Genomic DNA, 16,314 nt, shown 5'->3' on the forward strand with positions numbered 1-16,314 from the left:
CGCCAATCAAGACATTGTAACACACAACATCCGGCCTGACATTTCTCACGCACATTTCATCGAACATCTCGAGGGCATTCTCCCATTCACCAATTTTCAGCAGCCCGCCAATGACGGTACCGTAGCTAACACAGTTCGGTGTCAGCCCAGCAGCGCCCCGGACCGCATCAAGAAGCCCAAGAGCACGACGGGTCTGATTCCGGGCGCAAAGGCCCCGAATGAGGATGTTATAAGTCCCAATATTAGGAGAGACATCGTGGTTGTTGTGAAAGCAAGAGAAAAAGGAGCGAGCTTGATCCCAGCGGTGGGACCGGACGAGGGAGTCGAGAACGGCATTGTGGGACCTGACGCCGGGGAGGCAGCCGAAAATTCGCGGGAGATCGCCGAAGACGCGAAGGGCGTCATCGGGGAGGTGGGCCCGGGAGAGGGATTTGAGGGCAGCGAGGGCGGCGTCCTCCGAGAATCTCAGGCGAGGGATGGAGGGGAGGAGGCGGAGGAGGCGGAGGAGGTGAGGAGGAGAGAGGAGCGAAGTGGGGGTGGGCGGCGGTGAGAGTCTCCAGATGGGAGAGGGCGGTGACGGGATCCCTTGGGGTGGTGAGCTTGATGAGGTCGACGAGAGGTCGGATTCGCGGGGGCTCGTCCCTCATTTATTCCGCGTCGGGTCGATTTCGGCGGTCGGCCAACTTTGCGAGTTTTATCACGACATTTGAAATGTTGCGGGGAGAGGGATTTGTTACGAGTAAACCCCTTTGCTTCCTCCTAATGGCGATTTCCATTGTAGTCCCTTGCTTCTTCGGATTTTGACACTAGTCCCTCCTTGCATCTTTAAACTTGCTATTTAGTCTCTTAAATCCTACAAATTTTTGATCGTTAAGAATATCTCCCTGTGGGGCCGTGTTTATTATGGCTAGCAACACGCTTAGCGGTGACAATAGGGCGCTCAACGCTAATCGTGATTAGGATCAGACCATGTTGATGTGCACGTATCATTGATTTAAGTTAAGAGCGTAACATTACATTTGAGGTAACCAGATTTGTCTAATCAGTTGGGGTTGGACCATCAGGTTATTCCTAAATTAGCGATGATGGAGCTAGGCCCACGGAGTAGCGGTGTCGATAAATATATAAATAAATAAAATATGATATTTATAAAAACACCCAAACAGAGTTTCAATATATTTTTGGAAAAACTATATCTAATAAAAATTGAGCTAATCTTAGCTTGGTTCTCCTTAGGCCAAAAAGTAACTCTTAAACGAATACTTTGATGGCCCGGCCCCGCTTGGTTTATTCTTAATCTAGTTAGGATAAAACCGGATCGTGAGCAATCTTGAAACATTATTTTGGATAAATCATGATGGCATAGTTACAACTCTCATAGTGTGCTACAAAACCCTTTAAACTTGACCAAGATTGATCTAGCCCAGACCAATTCAGCAATTTATCGAGATTTTTTGGCCGATTTTTGCATTGCACCTTGTAAACTTGCCCAACCTCTGCTTTGTTCCTAGGCTAGTTACGATAAACTAAGTTAGGACTATTCGAGCCTCCATTTTTAAGGGTTTGCCAAATACATCCTAAGGCTATACCCTAAGGATAAGTATAAACATATGTAGGATATGTTAACAGGTGTGTTTGGCCACCCATTACATAATGTTGCTTCACCTCTGCTTGCAAGTGTGCAATACTACTGATAATCAAGTGATGTAGCTGTCTATAAAGATTAACTTAATGACTCGTCAAGGGCTACACATATATGATCTCTCTTTTGCAGTGTAGAAATAGTATGAGAGAAAGTAGACTGGTTATCAATGTTGTTAATGATATGTAAGTTTCTTTATATTAGAATAAATTGTATGATTTATTGCTTTTAATAAAGATGTTTACATTCAAACATAGCATCTTTTTCTATAATATTTTCCTTTATTATGTGTTTACTTTTCTTATTACGGTTTTTTTACTAAGAAACTTTTAAAGGAGTATGTGTATGTGCATAAGGTACTTTAATCCCTTATTTTTAATCAAGGAGATTATAGAAAATATTTCTCAATTTCGTTTATTTCAACACTTGTAAATAAAAAACCTTTTTCAATAGCACTATACATGGAATACATCACGTTTTGTATATATGTATATATTTTAGAAAAGTGGACTAGTATTTGTTTTCCTTGATAAGAGTAGTTAAGACAAATGCAAACTAGCAATCTCAATATTTCACAACGCAATATTATATCAAAAATAATATCATCAATTTAAACATAAGAAATGAATCGAAGGCATGTACCATCGAAGATGGTCATTCTACCACGTCAAATAAATAATATACTGGTTGATCAAATTTTAGAATCCAAACAATAACTTGGGTTCCCTTTTCTCCCCGGTTCCTACACTCGCATTTGTTTCCCCAGTTAAAATCTGGGTGCGAAAAAAGTTTCAATCTCTCCCTCTGTGAGTATTTTCCTCCGCTTTCTATTATTTCCCTTTGTATTACTTGTAAAAAAAATCCATGTGAATCAACTAATTATCTAATTTAGCTGCAAAATCATCGACAAAATTTTGTAGCCAAATTATTGGGAGGTAGTTATTTTTAGTCACCAGTTACTACTTTCTTTCGGTTGTTGTTATTCTTCTTCTTCGTACGGTTCGAACATATTCCCTATGTTATAGTTTATGCATTTAGAATTGGGATTTATTATGGAATTGAGGGGTTACGGGATCCGGCAACCTCCATTTATTTTCGTGTGTTATTTGTAGAATCGCTTCTAAAGTTATAAAAGCTATGATCATCCGATTCCTTCAACACTTTTTGATCTTTTTATCTTTATTCTTATTGATTGATTGGTTTCCCTTATTATATTTTCTTTTTCAGGCGGAGAAGATGCGCTCCGAGTTCTTCAATGGTGATACTATTTCTTTGTTTAAGGAAAAGTTTTGTAGATCTCAATCAAAGTAGAAGAAAATCGTAGGATTTTGTTTAGTTTATTTCTCCCCTTTATTTATTCTTTAGATTAATCTCACGATCTGCACTCTTTTTGGAATGAAACTAATATACAGCGATTCTAGTTCTATCTGAAGAGTTTTCGGGTTTGCAAGAGTAACTAATGATTTGAAGTTTTCTCCCAAAACCTACCCAGGTTTATATTGAGAAATTCAAGTTGGACGATTAATGAACAACTTAACCTGTATTTATCATTTTCTGGGGGAAAAACTATGTGATTCAAATAATTATTAATTATAGATATTAGCGGTCACCTCAGTCATGTTTCGTACACTGCAGTGCAATTAAAAATAAAATAAAATAAATAAATAAAGATGCGCCTAAGACCAGCGCATTGGGACCGTAATAACTGCATAGCTGGCGCTAGAAAATCTATATAATAACACTAACACTAACCTTATCTTATCTATTATATATATATATATACATCGCTGATATAAAATTAGAAAGAAAACCCCTTTATTTTACAGAGGTCTTTTTGAAAAGGCTAGCCATTTTCTCCGCTGAAATATTTCGTGCTTGCCTCTCGTGAGTATTTTCCCCCCTTTTCGGTATTAGTAAATACTAATTAATAATCGTTTATTACCTATTAAATCCTTCCACTGTTTAGTTTCTTCGATACTAATTGAAGGATATTTACCTTATAAATTAGTAAAATCATTTCTTTTTCGTTTTTCTAATTGGGGTTTAAGATATGTATTAGATCTAGATGTATGGAGTCGAGTCACTCATCGATGCTGCAAAAATCTTTTTTTCTTTAAAAAAAAATTATTTTCTGTTTGAAATTTTGCAAGAAAAGTTTCAGCTCGGCTCGATTCCATCTGTATTTTCGATCTCGTTGATTACTGTATATATTTCGTCGTTCTGACCCTTGCGATAATTCGTAATTGCGGAGGCTACTGCTTCTCCTCAAAATCCTCAATTTTGCTTCCTAAAAAAAAATTCAATTTTTTTTAGGGAGGCTCCCGCGCTAATCGAATATATCCCCAATGGGCGAGGTCTCTCTGAGCCCCTGCGCGGGCTGCAACAGTGCCGAGGCCAAGATCCGCGCTCTTTTAGATCACATCACGAAGAGTTTCTTGGACGATCCGGCCAAATTCCTAGGGTTTGAAATCCCGAAATCAGGGCCCGCTGACTACTCCGAGCTCTTCCATCGGTGGGTCCGGAAATTCGAAACGGATGCAGATTCTTCCGAGTCGAGGCCCTCTGCTATGTGCCCGGATCTGAAGAAGAGGATCGAGGCGCTCGTGTACGAGCTGTTGAGTGAGAGATACGGAGTTGCGAAGAGGAAAAGGGAGCCGGCGTCGGATATGTTGGCATCGCTCAGGTGTTTCGCCGCTAACCCTTCCTTTGACCGGGCAGGAAGACGCCGGGAGGGCTGGGTCGACGAGGTTCTCAGGGCACGGAAAGCTTTGTTTCGGAGGGATGAGGACGGCTGCAGCGCTCTGGGGCTTCCTTTTCTGGTAACGGCGCAAGACATCATTCCTCATTGCTCTTCCTGCTTGATTTATTTGAGGGACTCTTATCTGCATAAAACCTTTGCTCTTATCTGGAAATAGATTAGTCACTCAGCTGAAAATTTAGTGCTGCCATTGCGAACGTTGACCGATAAGAACTGAACTGGCCAGGCCAGACCAGACCTACACCTGCCTGGCTATCTCTATCCGACTCGAACCCTGTTTATGGAAACTTGACTGACAGCACCATTTAAATTTCTATAACTGCAGCTTCTTAAATGCTATCGTTTGGATCTCAGGTATGCACATTGCAAAAAAATCTCTAAAAAAAATATAGGCTGCCTATCCACCGAGCTATGTGCAGAACAAACTTACAGGCTGAATGCATGCAGAGCAAGGAAAACGATATGTAGTGGATGCTACGACTGGCCAATCCATCTGGAAAGTCAAGGAGGACATGATCTCCTTGCTACGATCTGAAGTAGATTTTTTGGTATCTGTGAATAATTAGCAATACTGTTGAATATGCATCTTGCATTGAGTCGGTAGGTAGGGACGTGTGAATCTAGGATGAATTAGTAGGTCTGGTCCGTCTGGATAAAACGAAATAAGATGTTAGATTTAAGTGCTTTAAAAAGCGGGCGCCTAGACCTGCGTGCCTACCTACACCTAGGCGATGTTTTGGTTGTCTACCTAGCTCTTGGGAGCGCCAACGGGCAGTGGGATGCTTATGCAGACTGCACTGCTTAGGTCTTGGTTGTAATTTTCTTCATTGCAGCCTCCACGTCATCCAAACTCCTCCAGCCTCATTCACCAACTATAAACACTTCCTCCGACCTTCAGCAAAATCTTCATTGCCACTTTAAACAAATAAAGAAATCCGCCTAGCGCCGGCTCAACATCTAACGCTTTCTATAACATTGGCATTTATTATCAATTATTGCAATTAAAAAATATATAAAATAGGAAAACCGCCTAGATGCCTAGGCTCTACCACAGGGTCCGACGCCTAGGCCGCCTACCACTTTCTGTAACCTTGTTAGATTCATTCCGTACGGAGTAGGGAGCTGATCGGATATACAGCTAAATTACTTCGCATCCAAGAATCTGTTAATAGTTTCCTTTCTAGATCAACGTTCATACCTATTAACTAATCGATTGTCTCTCCTTATCCAACTTTGAAAGATTTCAATGTTGGTGATTATACTGCATCCAAGTTTGGCCTGATTTATTTTTAAAATTAAGCTCAATTATGCCCTTGTTTCTTGTCTTCTTTTCTAGGCTAAACTCAAACAAACCTTGTTCAACTCAACGCCTAACTCCTTAGAAACCTTTTGAACCTCACTCTGACCATCTCAGTACTATATTTAAAGAATGTCGAAATTTATGAGCAATGTTGTGAAATGCAAATGTGGTTTGCATGAGGTCAAGATACCATAATACATAATCCGATCAGATGATGCACAAGTGAATTATGGGAGTAATCTTAGAACTGAATTATCTTAGTACTAATAAATGTTGAATATTCCCAAAAATAAAAGGAAAAAATATCAACATGTGGAAAAACCCTATCCCAAAAGCCTTATTAGTTGGATTCGGATCCTTTCCAATTTCAAATAATAGTAATACACCTGAAACATTTTGTACAAAAACTTATATAATGCATATTTAATTAGGTGAAAACTATCTAGATTATGATAAACAGTGATAAAAATATTTATATGAAGTTAAAGTACGAAGTTAATGGTTTTCACTTTTCATATATTAAATCTGAACCAACACCCAAGTAAGAAAGGAAAAAACAACTCGTATCGGCAATTGGCAGTATTTAATATTCAATTGGCACAAAATTATATTCAATATTCAAATTAAACTGGGACTTGAGAAAAAGAAGAGAGTTCTGCCTAAATCAAACTCCAAGACTTTCCAACATTTTCTTTAACTGTCCTGATGTTTTCTAAGTTTTTTCTAATCTTCAACCTTTTGCTTTCTGGTGTTAAGTGCTAACCCTTGGTTGACCGCTTCCTTTTGCTCAATAGTTCTTTATTTTAGCAATCAAATACTTTTATAGAAACTTCTCTTGCTTCGTTTTTGCATGATTCCTGTTTCATTCTCTTATCAATTAAAATCTCGCATGTTTCAGAAAAAGCAGAAAACACATAAATTTCTTCGTGCAACAGACAATAGTCCAGGTTCACCTCATTTGGTAAACGAGCCAATAAGAAGGTCTAAACGAGCATTGCTAAAAATCGGTGGAGGCGAATTTTCAAGAAAACGCATTCCTCTTGGTCCCTTCTTTCAGGCTGATGTACCTGAATGGGCAGGTCCACCAAGTAAAAAGGATTTACTGGATGATACCTATAAGTGGCTGGGAACCAAACTTTGGCCAATAGAAGGTGATAATAGACAATTCGATGTGGAAGTTATTGGTAAAGGAAGGTCAGACTCGTGTGATTGCACTTCTCGAGGGTCTGTTGAGTGCATCAGATTCCACCTAAACAAGGCGAGGTTTCAGTTTAAGTCTGAATTGGGTCCAGCTTTCTTTAGTTTAGGCTTTGATGACATGGGTGAAGAAGTCTCTAAATCATGGACACAAGAGGAACAGATGACATTCGATGATCTTGTGAGACAGAATCCATCATCAGAGGGTAAGAGCTTCTTTGAACCTGCTCTGGAGTACTTCACTGCCAAAAGCAGGCGAGATATTGTGAGCTTTTACTTCAATGTATTTGTTCTACGGTGGATGAGCATCCGAACCAGGCTGGGTGCTTGGACAGTTGATAGCTGCGATGACGAAAACTTTGGATGAAGTTGAACAGAATGGAAGGTCACATTGGGCATCATACTTCACAAGGTTGAAAATGATGTCTCAGATTTTTCTCTCCTTTTCACACTGATAGTAAATTGTTGCTTATCTGCAGCTTCAAGCGCATCTAAGCTGTGTATTAAGTTTCTGAAATTAGCTTCCTTCTACGTTAGTATAGACAACACTTCTGCAACAACCAATCAGAGATGAGAGAAAATGTGGTGAAAAGGATATAAGATGACCCTTACTATAAATATTTTGGTGGGCCCCGGACATTTCCAATTATAATTTGACATAGCTAGACCTCTGCCAATTGACAAGTGCTTGCACTCCACCCTCTTGACTTGAGTAAGCTTGAACAGAGGGCATATGTAGAAGGTGAGATATCATACTCTTCTTCAGGTGTTCTTTACATAGCAATATAATATTCTTACAGGTAGTTAGTTTATTCTCGAATTTTTTCTTTTTAACTTTGGCTAAATGTTTTTACCCTCGACTTTTGTTTCAGGTGTCTTACAAAATATTGACAGTTTCTGCTGATTTGTTATTTGGCATTTAATGATAGATTATTACTAGTGGGCGGTGATAAGTTGAGCTTCTGAGATTATGGGAGAGAAGGTTCATTGCACTTAAAAATTTCATGCCAGAGGAGAAGTTTACACTGTTTACACCAAGGTGATCACTTTAACAACTATAGATTAACTGTTTCGCGAATGACACCTGCAGAAAAATTTAACTGACATAGAAGTTTCCATATTACTATGTCATTTCTTTATAACTTCTTTCATTTATAGAAATTTGAGAAAATTTGAAACTTGTTATTCAAAAGCTATCTTGAACCAATATTCATTCTAGGGAAGATCTCCTGAAGAATCTTTAGTATCAGCAATTGCTGCAGTTCTATTTCATGCTATTTTAATTAGTTTATTATTTATATTACAACATATCTACCAGCATCTGTTGGTCAGTCATTTTTAAGGGCTAAAGTCAAGCTTGCCACACTGAGCTCATCCAGTTTTGTTTCAAAAGATTAATTTTCATTCCAGTTGTAGTGGTCAACCTTTAAGCTGCAAAGTAGTTGCTCTCAGTTGTCTCTTCAGTTCTCTGCCTTCATTTATCAGGCCCAGATCATAGTTTGAGCATTTAGCCAGGAAAAACTAAAGCATTATTGGTCATTCCGACTGCAAAAATTAAGGCTCGTTCTTGCAATGTGTCGTGAGTAGTATTAAGTAACACAAGGGCACAAAAAGCAGCTATATTTTCTTCTTCTTTAAGCACAAAAAGCAGCTAACATGCAAGCGCTCAGTCATAACCCCAAACTGTCCCCCTATGCCGTCCTTCAGCCTTTCAGATACCATGTACCAGTATATTTTCTTCTTCTTTAAGCAGCAATTTATCATGAGGTTATTTGGTGACACAAGGGCTAAGGAGTAAGGATATTGAAGCTCCAAAGTTTGGTCAGTTCTGTTGCTCCCATCTATGTGTGTTTAAGTCATTAATGTTGCTTCTGAGCATTTTATGAATTTTTCATGGATTTTGAGGTACATTAGCATATTAAGCGTTACTTGGGTAGTTAATTATTTAAAATTTAAAAGCTGTGATGACATGAAATTTGCACATTATTGAGCACTTCTCTAAACTTTCTTTATAAAGAAAGAATTGGTTATTAGTTGTTTATGTGGGTTAACAAGCAGCAGTTACCTCACATGTTTGAGTATAAATTGTCGGATAATATATATTCCCAACATGTGGAAAGATCATAATGCTATTCTTTTGAAGCACAACAATTAATATTCCTTACCAAAAGTTCTTTCTTAGTTGTGTAAACTCTTTGGTTTTCCCTCTATTTCTACATATTTCATCTCATGCATGATTCAATTTTCATATTCGACAGCATTGATTTTTAATGTTAAAATTGATCCTCCAACTTGTTTAATATGTGATCCCTCCATCTTGATCTTGACAGTATGCTCTGTTGGCAGCATCGTGATCTGGAGACACATTGATTCTTGGTTTGAAATGCAACTTATATTCATAATCTTGCTTTTATTTGTACGGTGTTGAATAGTCTGCCTCAGGTGGAACTACTCACGAGTCACGATATTAGCCTTCCTATTCATTGTTGGGTTGGGCCTATTGGCCAATTACCTTTAGTTATGATTTTGTATCAAAGTGATTATAGTGTTATACAACCCGAAATATGTTCCAAAAACTAGCATTTATATCCTAGCACTCATTAGTAGATAGGGTCTTCTATGCGATGGAGCTGCTTAAAGTGAATTCCTGTGTAGAGCAGCGTATGCTAAATAGCCATGAATGAGCTTCATTGAACTGTAATTGACAATGTCGGTCACCCCTGAATCCTTGTTCCTAGACTTCATGAGCTATAAACTTGTTGCAGAAAGCTCTTTTTTTTTTCACTTGGTGCTATCCCTATGGTTTACTCTGGTTTGCTGTGGAAAGTTGAAAACCGTCAAGGATTTTTGTCTTCCCTTTTGAATCATAAAATTCATAAAAGATTGAGAGAGTCCAAATTATACTCCAGTAACATACTTGGGTATGATTTTATACAAGTTTTTTATTAGAAAAGGTTAACATTAGCCTTCCGAACCATGCAGAAGCATGATGTAAATCCATGGATGAAGGATAAATCCACAAAAATTGCAGGGTCAAGAAGAGGTGGATGTCTGGTTTTTGTTGAGACTTGGAATTATAGCTTCTCCTCTTTTTTTAAAGCTTTACCCATATTTATAATTATAGGTATATGCTACATTATTTCAAGTTGCCAAGAAAATGTAATCTTTTCCAGAACTCTGTCCAACTTCTAACTTCTTTCCTCTTTTGATCTTATTCCATATCTTGATCCCCCATTTTGATCTAGGCCATAGATGATATTTGCGAAGTTGAACCACAATCGTTGTCCAGTAACTTAATGTTGTCGGACCAGTAACTTGTAGATTAAGCTGTTTGCAAAATCTACCTTGTTGGTTAAGTTTTCATTCCAAGTGGTTATCCAACATAGACAAACCCTGGTTACTTGTGTCAGAAAAATATCAAGAACATTAACCGTTGTGATCTGCATTTTTTTTCCCTTCAATGTTTCTATGCTTAACTCAACTTAGAGAGCTCCTACATCAGCATTGTACAGGAAAAAAAAGCTTCCATAAGCTTGCTCGAGCTATCAGACTTGAAAGCTGATTCCTGTTTAGCTTTTCCTTCTTCGCTCTATGTTGTTTCTCTCCTGGTGAAGAATCAGCCACCGTCACCTTTGTTTTGAGAGAGAGATCTCTTGGCTCTTATTCTCAAATGATGTGCTGGAAACGGTCTTCAATGGACCTGCCTTGCGAAGTCCACTCATAACTTGCCCTATGTCTCAAGTAATTCTAGTTTTGTGCGGAACATATTTGGTTCCATGCTTTGGCTCTGCTCTTGAAACCAAAAGTTTATTTCTAACCGAATATCCAGGGAATGGACAATCTGAATTATGAAACAATGGAAATTATTCTGCAAAATGTACTCATGTTTGTAAGAAGCTTTTGTTTGTGTTGATCTTCAAACTCACACACATGCATGAAATTAGAACTTTTAGCTCGTTGCACTTGCTTTATTACCAATAAAAGGGAAAACCAATTGAGATGGGAATGGATCCATTCCTTGCTTTTCTTTTTCTTTTTTTGTCCTACGGACCAAAGGGTGATGATACCTATGCAGCCCAATCTAACTTTTATTACAGTGGACGCCACACTCTCATATGATGAGTCTATTTTGCGAACTCCAAGGCGTTGCCCTGCATCATGCAGCCCCTCCAGCTTTTCATAGTGCCGGGGGCCAAAGAGCTCTTTGGAATATTGCACATCCCTAAGAGTGATTTGCTTAGAAATTGTCCCCCATTCTCGTGTTCTTCTCCTATGCCAAACAATGGATCCCTTCATTGGGATTCTCCTACCATGTGTATGTATATAAAAAGGCACAGTTGTAGGCTTGTAGTATAGTTGAAGCGTGGTTTAATTAAAGGGGGGCTTTTAATTAAGTTAGTCGTGGTCGTCGTCTTCGTCATCATCATCATGTGGCCTCTAAAAGTTGTGAACCCTTAAGACTTTGAGTTGGGGACGGGTGGAAGCTTGTGCAGAAATTGCTGAAAAAAGAAGGCTGCTTTGCTCAACGCTCATCGGGATCAAGAGCTAGGCCCAAGTAATACCACATGGTATGGCAATCACGTGCTGCTATTCTCTTTTTTCTCCTTGTGGCCCTATGTGCAATGCTCGTGTCTTGTCCTTATAGAGGAAAATTCTGATGGGGTAAAAAAAAAATTTACATTTCATGCGTAATGATGAACTAGGCGTTTTTTTTTTACCGTTCTAAACTTTGCGAAATGTCTCAGTCAGACCTTTCTCAAGAACAACCATGAATGGGTTTTACATATTTTGACATGGTGTGCAGTCTGCCTATTATGCTAATACTTCTGTTGTATTAGGCCGACGAGAGAAGCAAAAGCAAGTGGCGAGGGTCAGTTGGGGGAGTCGTCGGTTCGCCTATAGGCCAAGTTTGGGACTTGGTGTCACGGAGCGCTAGGCTCACTGAGTGGATGCCCATGGTAGAGAATTGCACCGAGTTGGCTGGTGAAGAAGGAAATCCTGGCTATGTTCGCCTAGTTTCTGGCTTCATGTTCCCTCGAGACGACGGTGGCCGATCGTGGATCAAGGAGGGATTGGTTCTCATGGATCCAGCTTCATTTAGGTACGTCTATAGGATGGAAGCAAGCAACGTGGGCTTAGATGGGTCTGTTAATTCACTGGCGCTCGTTGACTACGGGGAAGACACGACACTTGTTAACTGGTCATTTGAGGTAGATCCTGTTGCAGGCGCATCAGAAGAGGGCATCGTCGACTACCTGGGTTTTGTCTACAAGTCTTGTATCAACAGAATTGAGGGGGCCATAAAGAGTAGCTTGAAGAAAGATTTGGCGCCTTGAACGTTTGAGGCCATAAAGAGTAGCTTGAAGTAATTTTTTAGCCGTTGAAGTTGTTGTTTTATTTACATGCGCATACGCTGCTCTTATTACCTTAGGGACGAATAATAACTAGCTCGTCGTGGTTTCTACAGTTGAGATATTAATTGAAGAAAAGGTGGAGACTTTTATCATATAAATGATGGGAAAGAGATGGAGACCTGTGACAAGATTATTCATTCATGTCACGGTGTGTAATGTGATCTTCAAAAGATCTCCGTGTAGCTCTCCCGGATTACTTTTGTCTTTGAGTTCAGCATAGTTCATTGAGAGTTGCGGCTAATCTACATTCTAATTAATCAACTTTTTGTCTCCGTGTTAGTTGTTTATTAGGAGTCATTTATATTTCCCATAGAGAAAGGAAAATGTATATATTAGTTCTAAAGAAGGGATACAATAAGCATAGAAGTAAGGGTAAGGACAAAGTTTAGATCAAACTATATCTTATAAGAGCTCCAAAAGATGCTAACGAAAGACGTATTATTATGACAATTGAATCTTGCAGAGAACAACTTGTTGTTTTTGTTCTTGTTTTTTTAAATCCCAAACAAAAATGGACTGCATGCGCCCGAAGCTGCTTCATGCCCACACAATAGGACGTCCTCTGTACCTTTCATCATACGCTGAGATGATATATTATTTATCTAATTAAAAGCCAAATCTAATAAGATATCTACAGTTTTATTTGTACATTGGCTACATGGGCATTAGTCTCGAGTAGAGGTATCTTTTGTCACTATCAACGCATAGGCAATAATAGAACTCCACTATAACAAAGGCAACTTCCTCGATTGACATGAGCATGTCATAGATCCGGTTTTTTTTTTTCCGTCTTTATATACAGATGCATGTCCTGTTGACTTACTGATATCATATGACATATTAATCGTTAGTGTCTTTGATTCTTTGTATAACTTCGTAAGAATTAGATAGAGTTAGAGATATATCATGATTAGAAGATTGGATATCATCATAATTAGGAGTTTGAATCATATTCTAATTAGAAAGTTAGGCTAGAGATAGAGTTTTTGTTTCCCTATATATATTCTTCTATTGTTAGAGAAAAAACCAAGCAGAGAAGAGAGAGCCAATATTTTTGTAATCTAGGGTTAGCAGAGGACGTAACCTCATTCAAGAATATTAGGCGAGAGGCGAGGGTATCGCAGTCTTTGTCCGTGCAAAAGATTATATCATTGGGAGAGGGTTTTGTGGTCTTTGTCCGTTTAAAAGATTGTAAGGAGCGGGCTTCTGAGAGAATATGAGAGTTGATTATGTATGTGATGTTGAGAGATTGAGACGCGAGAGTTGAGTGGTTCCTCTTGTAGTTATCCCTGATACATAGTGGATTTATCGTATTGTTGCCCCGTGAACGTAGGTCGAAGTTGGTCGACCGAACCACGTAAACCTCGATGTTATTTCTTCTTGATTGTGGTTATTTTATATCTTGTTGATTGTGGTTGCCTTTCGAGTTGCGCAGATCGCAGTAGGCGAGGAGACTAAATTCCCCGACAAGTAGTATTAGAGTCATAATGATGGATCCGAGAGCGAGTTTGCAAGATAGACGTCGTACAAAAGTGAAGATTGGCGGCGTTACAAGAATCAATATGAAGAAAAAGAAAAAAAAGAAGGTACTGTAGTGACGAAAATATTTTTTACGTAGGTGAAGGTTTGGTTAAAAATTATTAAATCAAATCCGACAGTATAGATTAATTTGTCTTCTGAACAAGGGTTTGGAGGTAGATTTCGACAATTTAGGAGTTGATTCCTATGTTTTGGAGTGCTCTGAACGGAATGAGAGTGTCTGATTTTTCAGATTATGCTCAGATTAGTTAGAAAGTGTAGAAAAGTTTTGACGGTGATGACGAGACAGCTCTGATGGCAGATAGGGCAAACGAATATGTGATGGATGAGACTGGTGTAGAGAATCGGACGTGATTCTAGCAGTAAAGTTGTCAGCATATAATTGTTCAAAGTCATTGCATGAGCATGGGTTGGCTGGTGTGTAAACTCGAGGAAGACAAAACCAGATTAGGTGGAGCTTGCAAACGGGCACGACCGAGTGACACACATGGAGATGAAGATTATGTCATTGGACTTGAAGATGATGAACGCTCATATTCGATCCAAGCTAAGTGATGGAGGAAATAGAGGCATCTGACACATAGTGTGGAGTAGAAGAGGTACACTCATATGATCCGAGACGAGCGATGCAGGTGGAGTAAGAGGACAACAATTGGGGGAAGACTACTATCAAGTTTAGTCCGGGAGGAGAAGCATGGTTGATTTGCTTCTAATGTCAGAGGTGGCGAAGATCTCTTGGTGTACACAAGAGAGGTGGAGGCGCCACGGCAAAGCAGACAATAGCAAGGGTCACATGAAGTCTCAGTTGGAGTGCAGGTGCTTTGATTTGAAGTGTAAAAGAATAGAAGACTCTAACAGGAGAGACAAAGTTCCAAGACGGGGATGATATATCTTCAAGGGAGTTTAGGAACAAATTCAAGATGGAGATTGTTGGCATCGTGTCTTTGATTCTTTGTATAACTTTATAAGAATTAGATAGAGCTAGAGATCTATCATGATTAGGAGATTATGTCTCATCATGATTAGGAGTTTGAATCCTAATTAGGCTAGAGATAGAGTTTTGGTTTTCTTATATATATTCTTCTATTATTGGAGGAAAAACCAAGCAGAGAAGAGAGAGCCAATATTCTTGTAATCTAGGGTTAGCAGAGGTCGTAGCCTGATTCAAGAATATTATGCGAGAGGCGAGGGTTTTGTTTGTCCGTGCAAAAGATTACATCATTGGGAGAGGGTTTCGTAGTCTTTGTCCGTGCAAAAGATTACATCATTGGGAGAGAGTTTCGTAGTATTTGTCCGTGCAAAAGATTACATCATTGGGAGAGGGTTTCGTGGTCTTTGCCCGTTTAAAATATTGTAAGGAGAGAGCTTCAGAGAGAATATGAGAGTTGATTATGTATGTGATGTTGAGATATTGAGACGCGAGAGTTGAGTGGTTCCTCTTGTAGTTCTCCCTGATACATAGTGGATTTATCGTATTGTTGCCCCGTGGATGTAGGTCGAAGTTGGTCGACCGAACCACGTAAATCTCGGTGTTATTTCTTCTTGATTGTGGTTATTTTATATCTTGTTGATTGTGGTTGGCTTCCGAGTTGCGCATATCGCAGTAGGCGGGTAGACTAAATTCCCCAACACTAACAATATATCTATCTTAATAATATCCTTTAATCCTATTTAATAATGAATGTGAAGGTTTTACAATGAAACCATGCCGTATATGTTTTCGGGCAAATTAAACGGGCTCAAAGGTCAAAACAGAGAAGTTTAGGAGTTTTTCCCACTCTCTTTTTTTTCGTTTTCAATTAATTTACCAGTATTTAGAAAATAAAGCTTAATTGCACGCGATTAACTAGCATGTTACGTCCAAAATGAGAGCCGTAGAAGAAAGGAAAAACCCATCAATGGACCGTCGCTGAAGTGAAGGGCTCAGCCTGATTGTTTGTTTTGGAGGAAGTTGTGTTTCTGTCTCAGGTTTGAAAGCTCGGTCTGCTTCATATAATAATTTCCTTAAAGAGAGCATCTACGTCTCTCGTCTTTCGTTCACAGTGGGTTTGTCTCCTCTTTCGAGTGAAGCTGATGCCAGCTCCTGTCACCAGTAGCAGTAGGTATGTCAAAAAAGTATCAGCCAGCAATAACAATAACAATAAATAAAAAACCCATCTCACAAACTTCATCAAAGAAAAATATTACCTACATTTACACCCAGCGGTTGAGGAGACAAGCTAGCAGAAAGGAAAAGAGCAGGTGTGGGGTTGCATTATATGAGGACACAACCAGAAACACGCTTTATTAATTATTAGCACGTGTATCCCTCTTCTAACCGGTGGAATGCAAATCTCTATGCGCCGCATTCAAGTGGATAGTTTGAAACTAGAATTTTCTGTTTGTCTCTTTGTTCTCTCCCTATATGGCTTAGAAATCAAGCTCTCGATTGCGCGCGCGGATGTTCTGATAAAATTTGCACTCC

The 16,314-nt window shown here is 39.1% G+C and overlaps 3 protein-coding genes across 6 annotated transcripts in view; 2 read left to right on the top strand and 1 right to left on the bottom strand.

Annotated features, from left to right (window-relative positions):
* The window catches only part of LOC109821957 (pentatricopeptide repeat-containing protein At3g09060), a 3,775-nt gene extending 2,999 nt beyond the window's left edge, over positions 1–776 (bottom strand). Inside the window, 3 exon segments of the mRNA XM_020388112.1 lie at position 1; positions 3–554; positions 685–776. The exon segment at position 1 is cut by the window's left edge and continues 1,524 nt beyond it. Coding sequence (XP_020243701.1) covers position 1; positions 3–554; positions 685–776 — 645 coding nt within the window.
* On the top strand, positions 3,466–11,869 carry LOC109819733 (AT-rich interactive domain-containing protein 2-like). Of its 4 annotated transcripts, none has more exons than XM_020385582.1 (5): positions 3,466–3,526; positions 3,956–4,461; positions 6,599–7,639; positions 7,770–7,936; positions 11,736–11,869. In XM_020385582.1, exons 2-3 carry the CDS (start codon positions 3,988–3,990, stop codon positions 7,262–7,264), a joined length of 1,140 nt encoding a protein of 379 aa, XP_020241171.1. In that variant the 5' UTR covers positions 3,466–3,526; positions 3,956–3,987; the 3' UTR covers positions 7,265–7,639; positions 7,770–7,936; positions 11,736–11,869. The 4 variants fall into 4 exon arrangements, with proteins under 4 accessions (XP_020241171.1, XP_020241172.1, XP_020241174.1 ...); XM_020385583.1 differs by lacking the exon at positions 3,466–3,526 and having other exon boundaries at positions 3,690–4,461; positions 6,599–7,309; positions 7,377–7,639; XM_020385585.1 differs by lacking the exon at positions 3,466–3,526 and having other exon boundaries at positions 3,690–4,461; positions 7,827–7,936.
* LOC109821958 lies at positions 11,853–12,233 on the top strand. Its single transcript, XM_020388113.1, has one exon. It carries the CDS (start codon positions 11,853–11,855, stop codon positions 12,231–12,233), a length of 381 nt encoding a protein of 126 aa, XP_020243702.1.

This window comes from Asparagus officinalis, chromosome 8 (assembly GCF_001876935.1).
Source record: "Asparagus officinalis chromosome 8, Aspof.V1, whole genome shotgun sequence".
Taxonomy (NCBI): Eukaryota; Viridiplantae; Streptophyta; class Magnoliopsida; order Asparagales; family Asparagaceae; genus Asparagus; species Asparagus officinalis.

Excerpts from the sequence above, each read along its gene's own strand:
- LOC109821958 (XM_020388113.1), top strand. The coding sequence starts at position 11,853 with ATGGTAGAGAATTGCACCGAGTTGGCTGGTGAAGAAGGAAATCCTGGC.
- LOC109819733 (XM_020385582.1), top strand. The coding sequence starts at position 3,988 with ATGGGCGAGGTCTCTCTGAGCCCCTGCGCGGGCTGCAACAGTGCCGAG. Across the intron at positions 4,462-6,598 it reads CTCTGGGGCTTCCTTTTCTG|AAAAAGCAGAAAACACATAA; the intron begins GTAACGGCGCAA and ends CGCATGTTTCAG.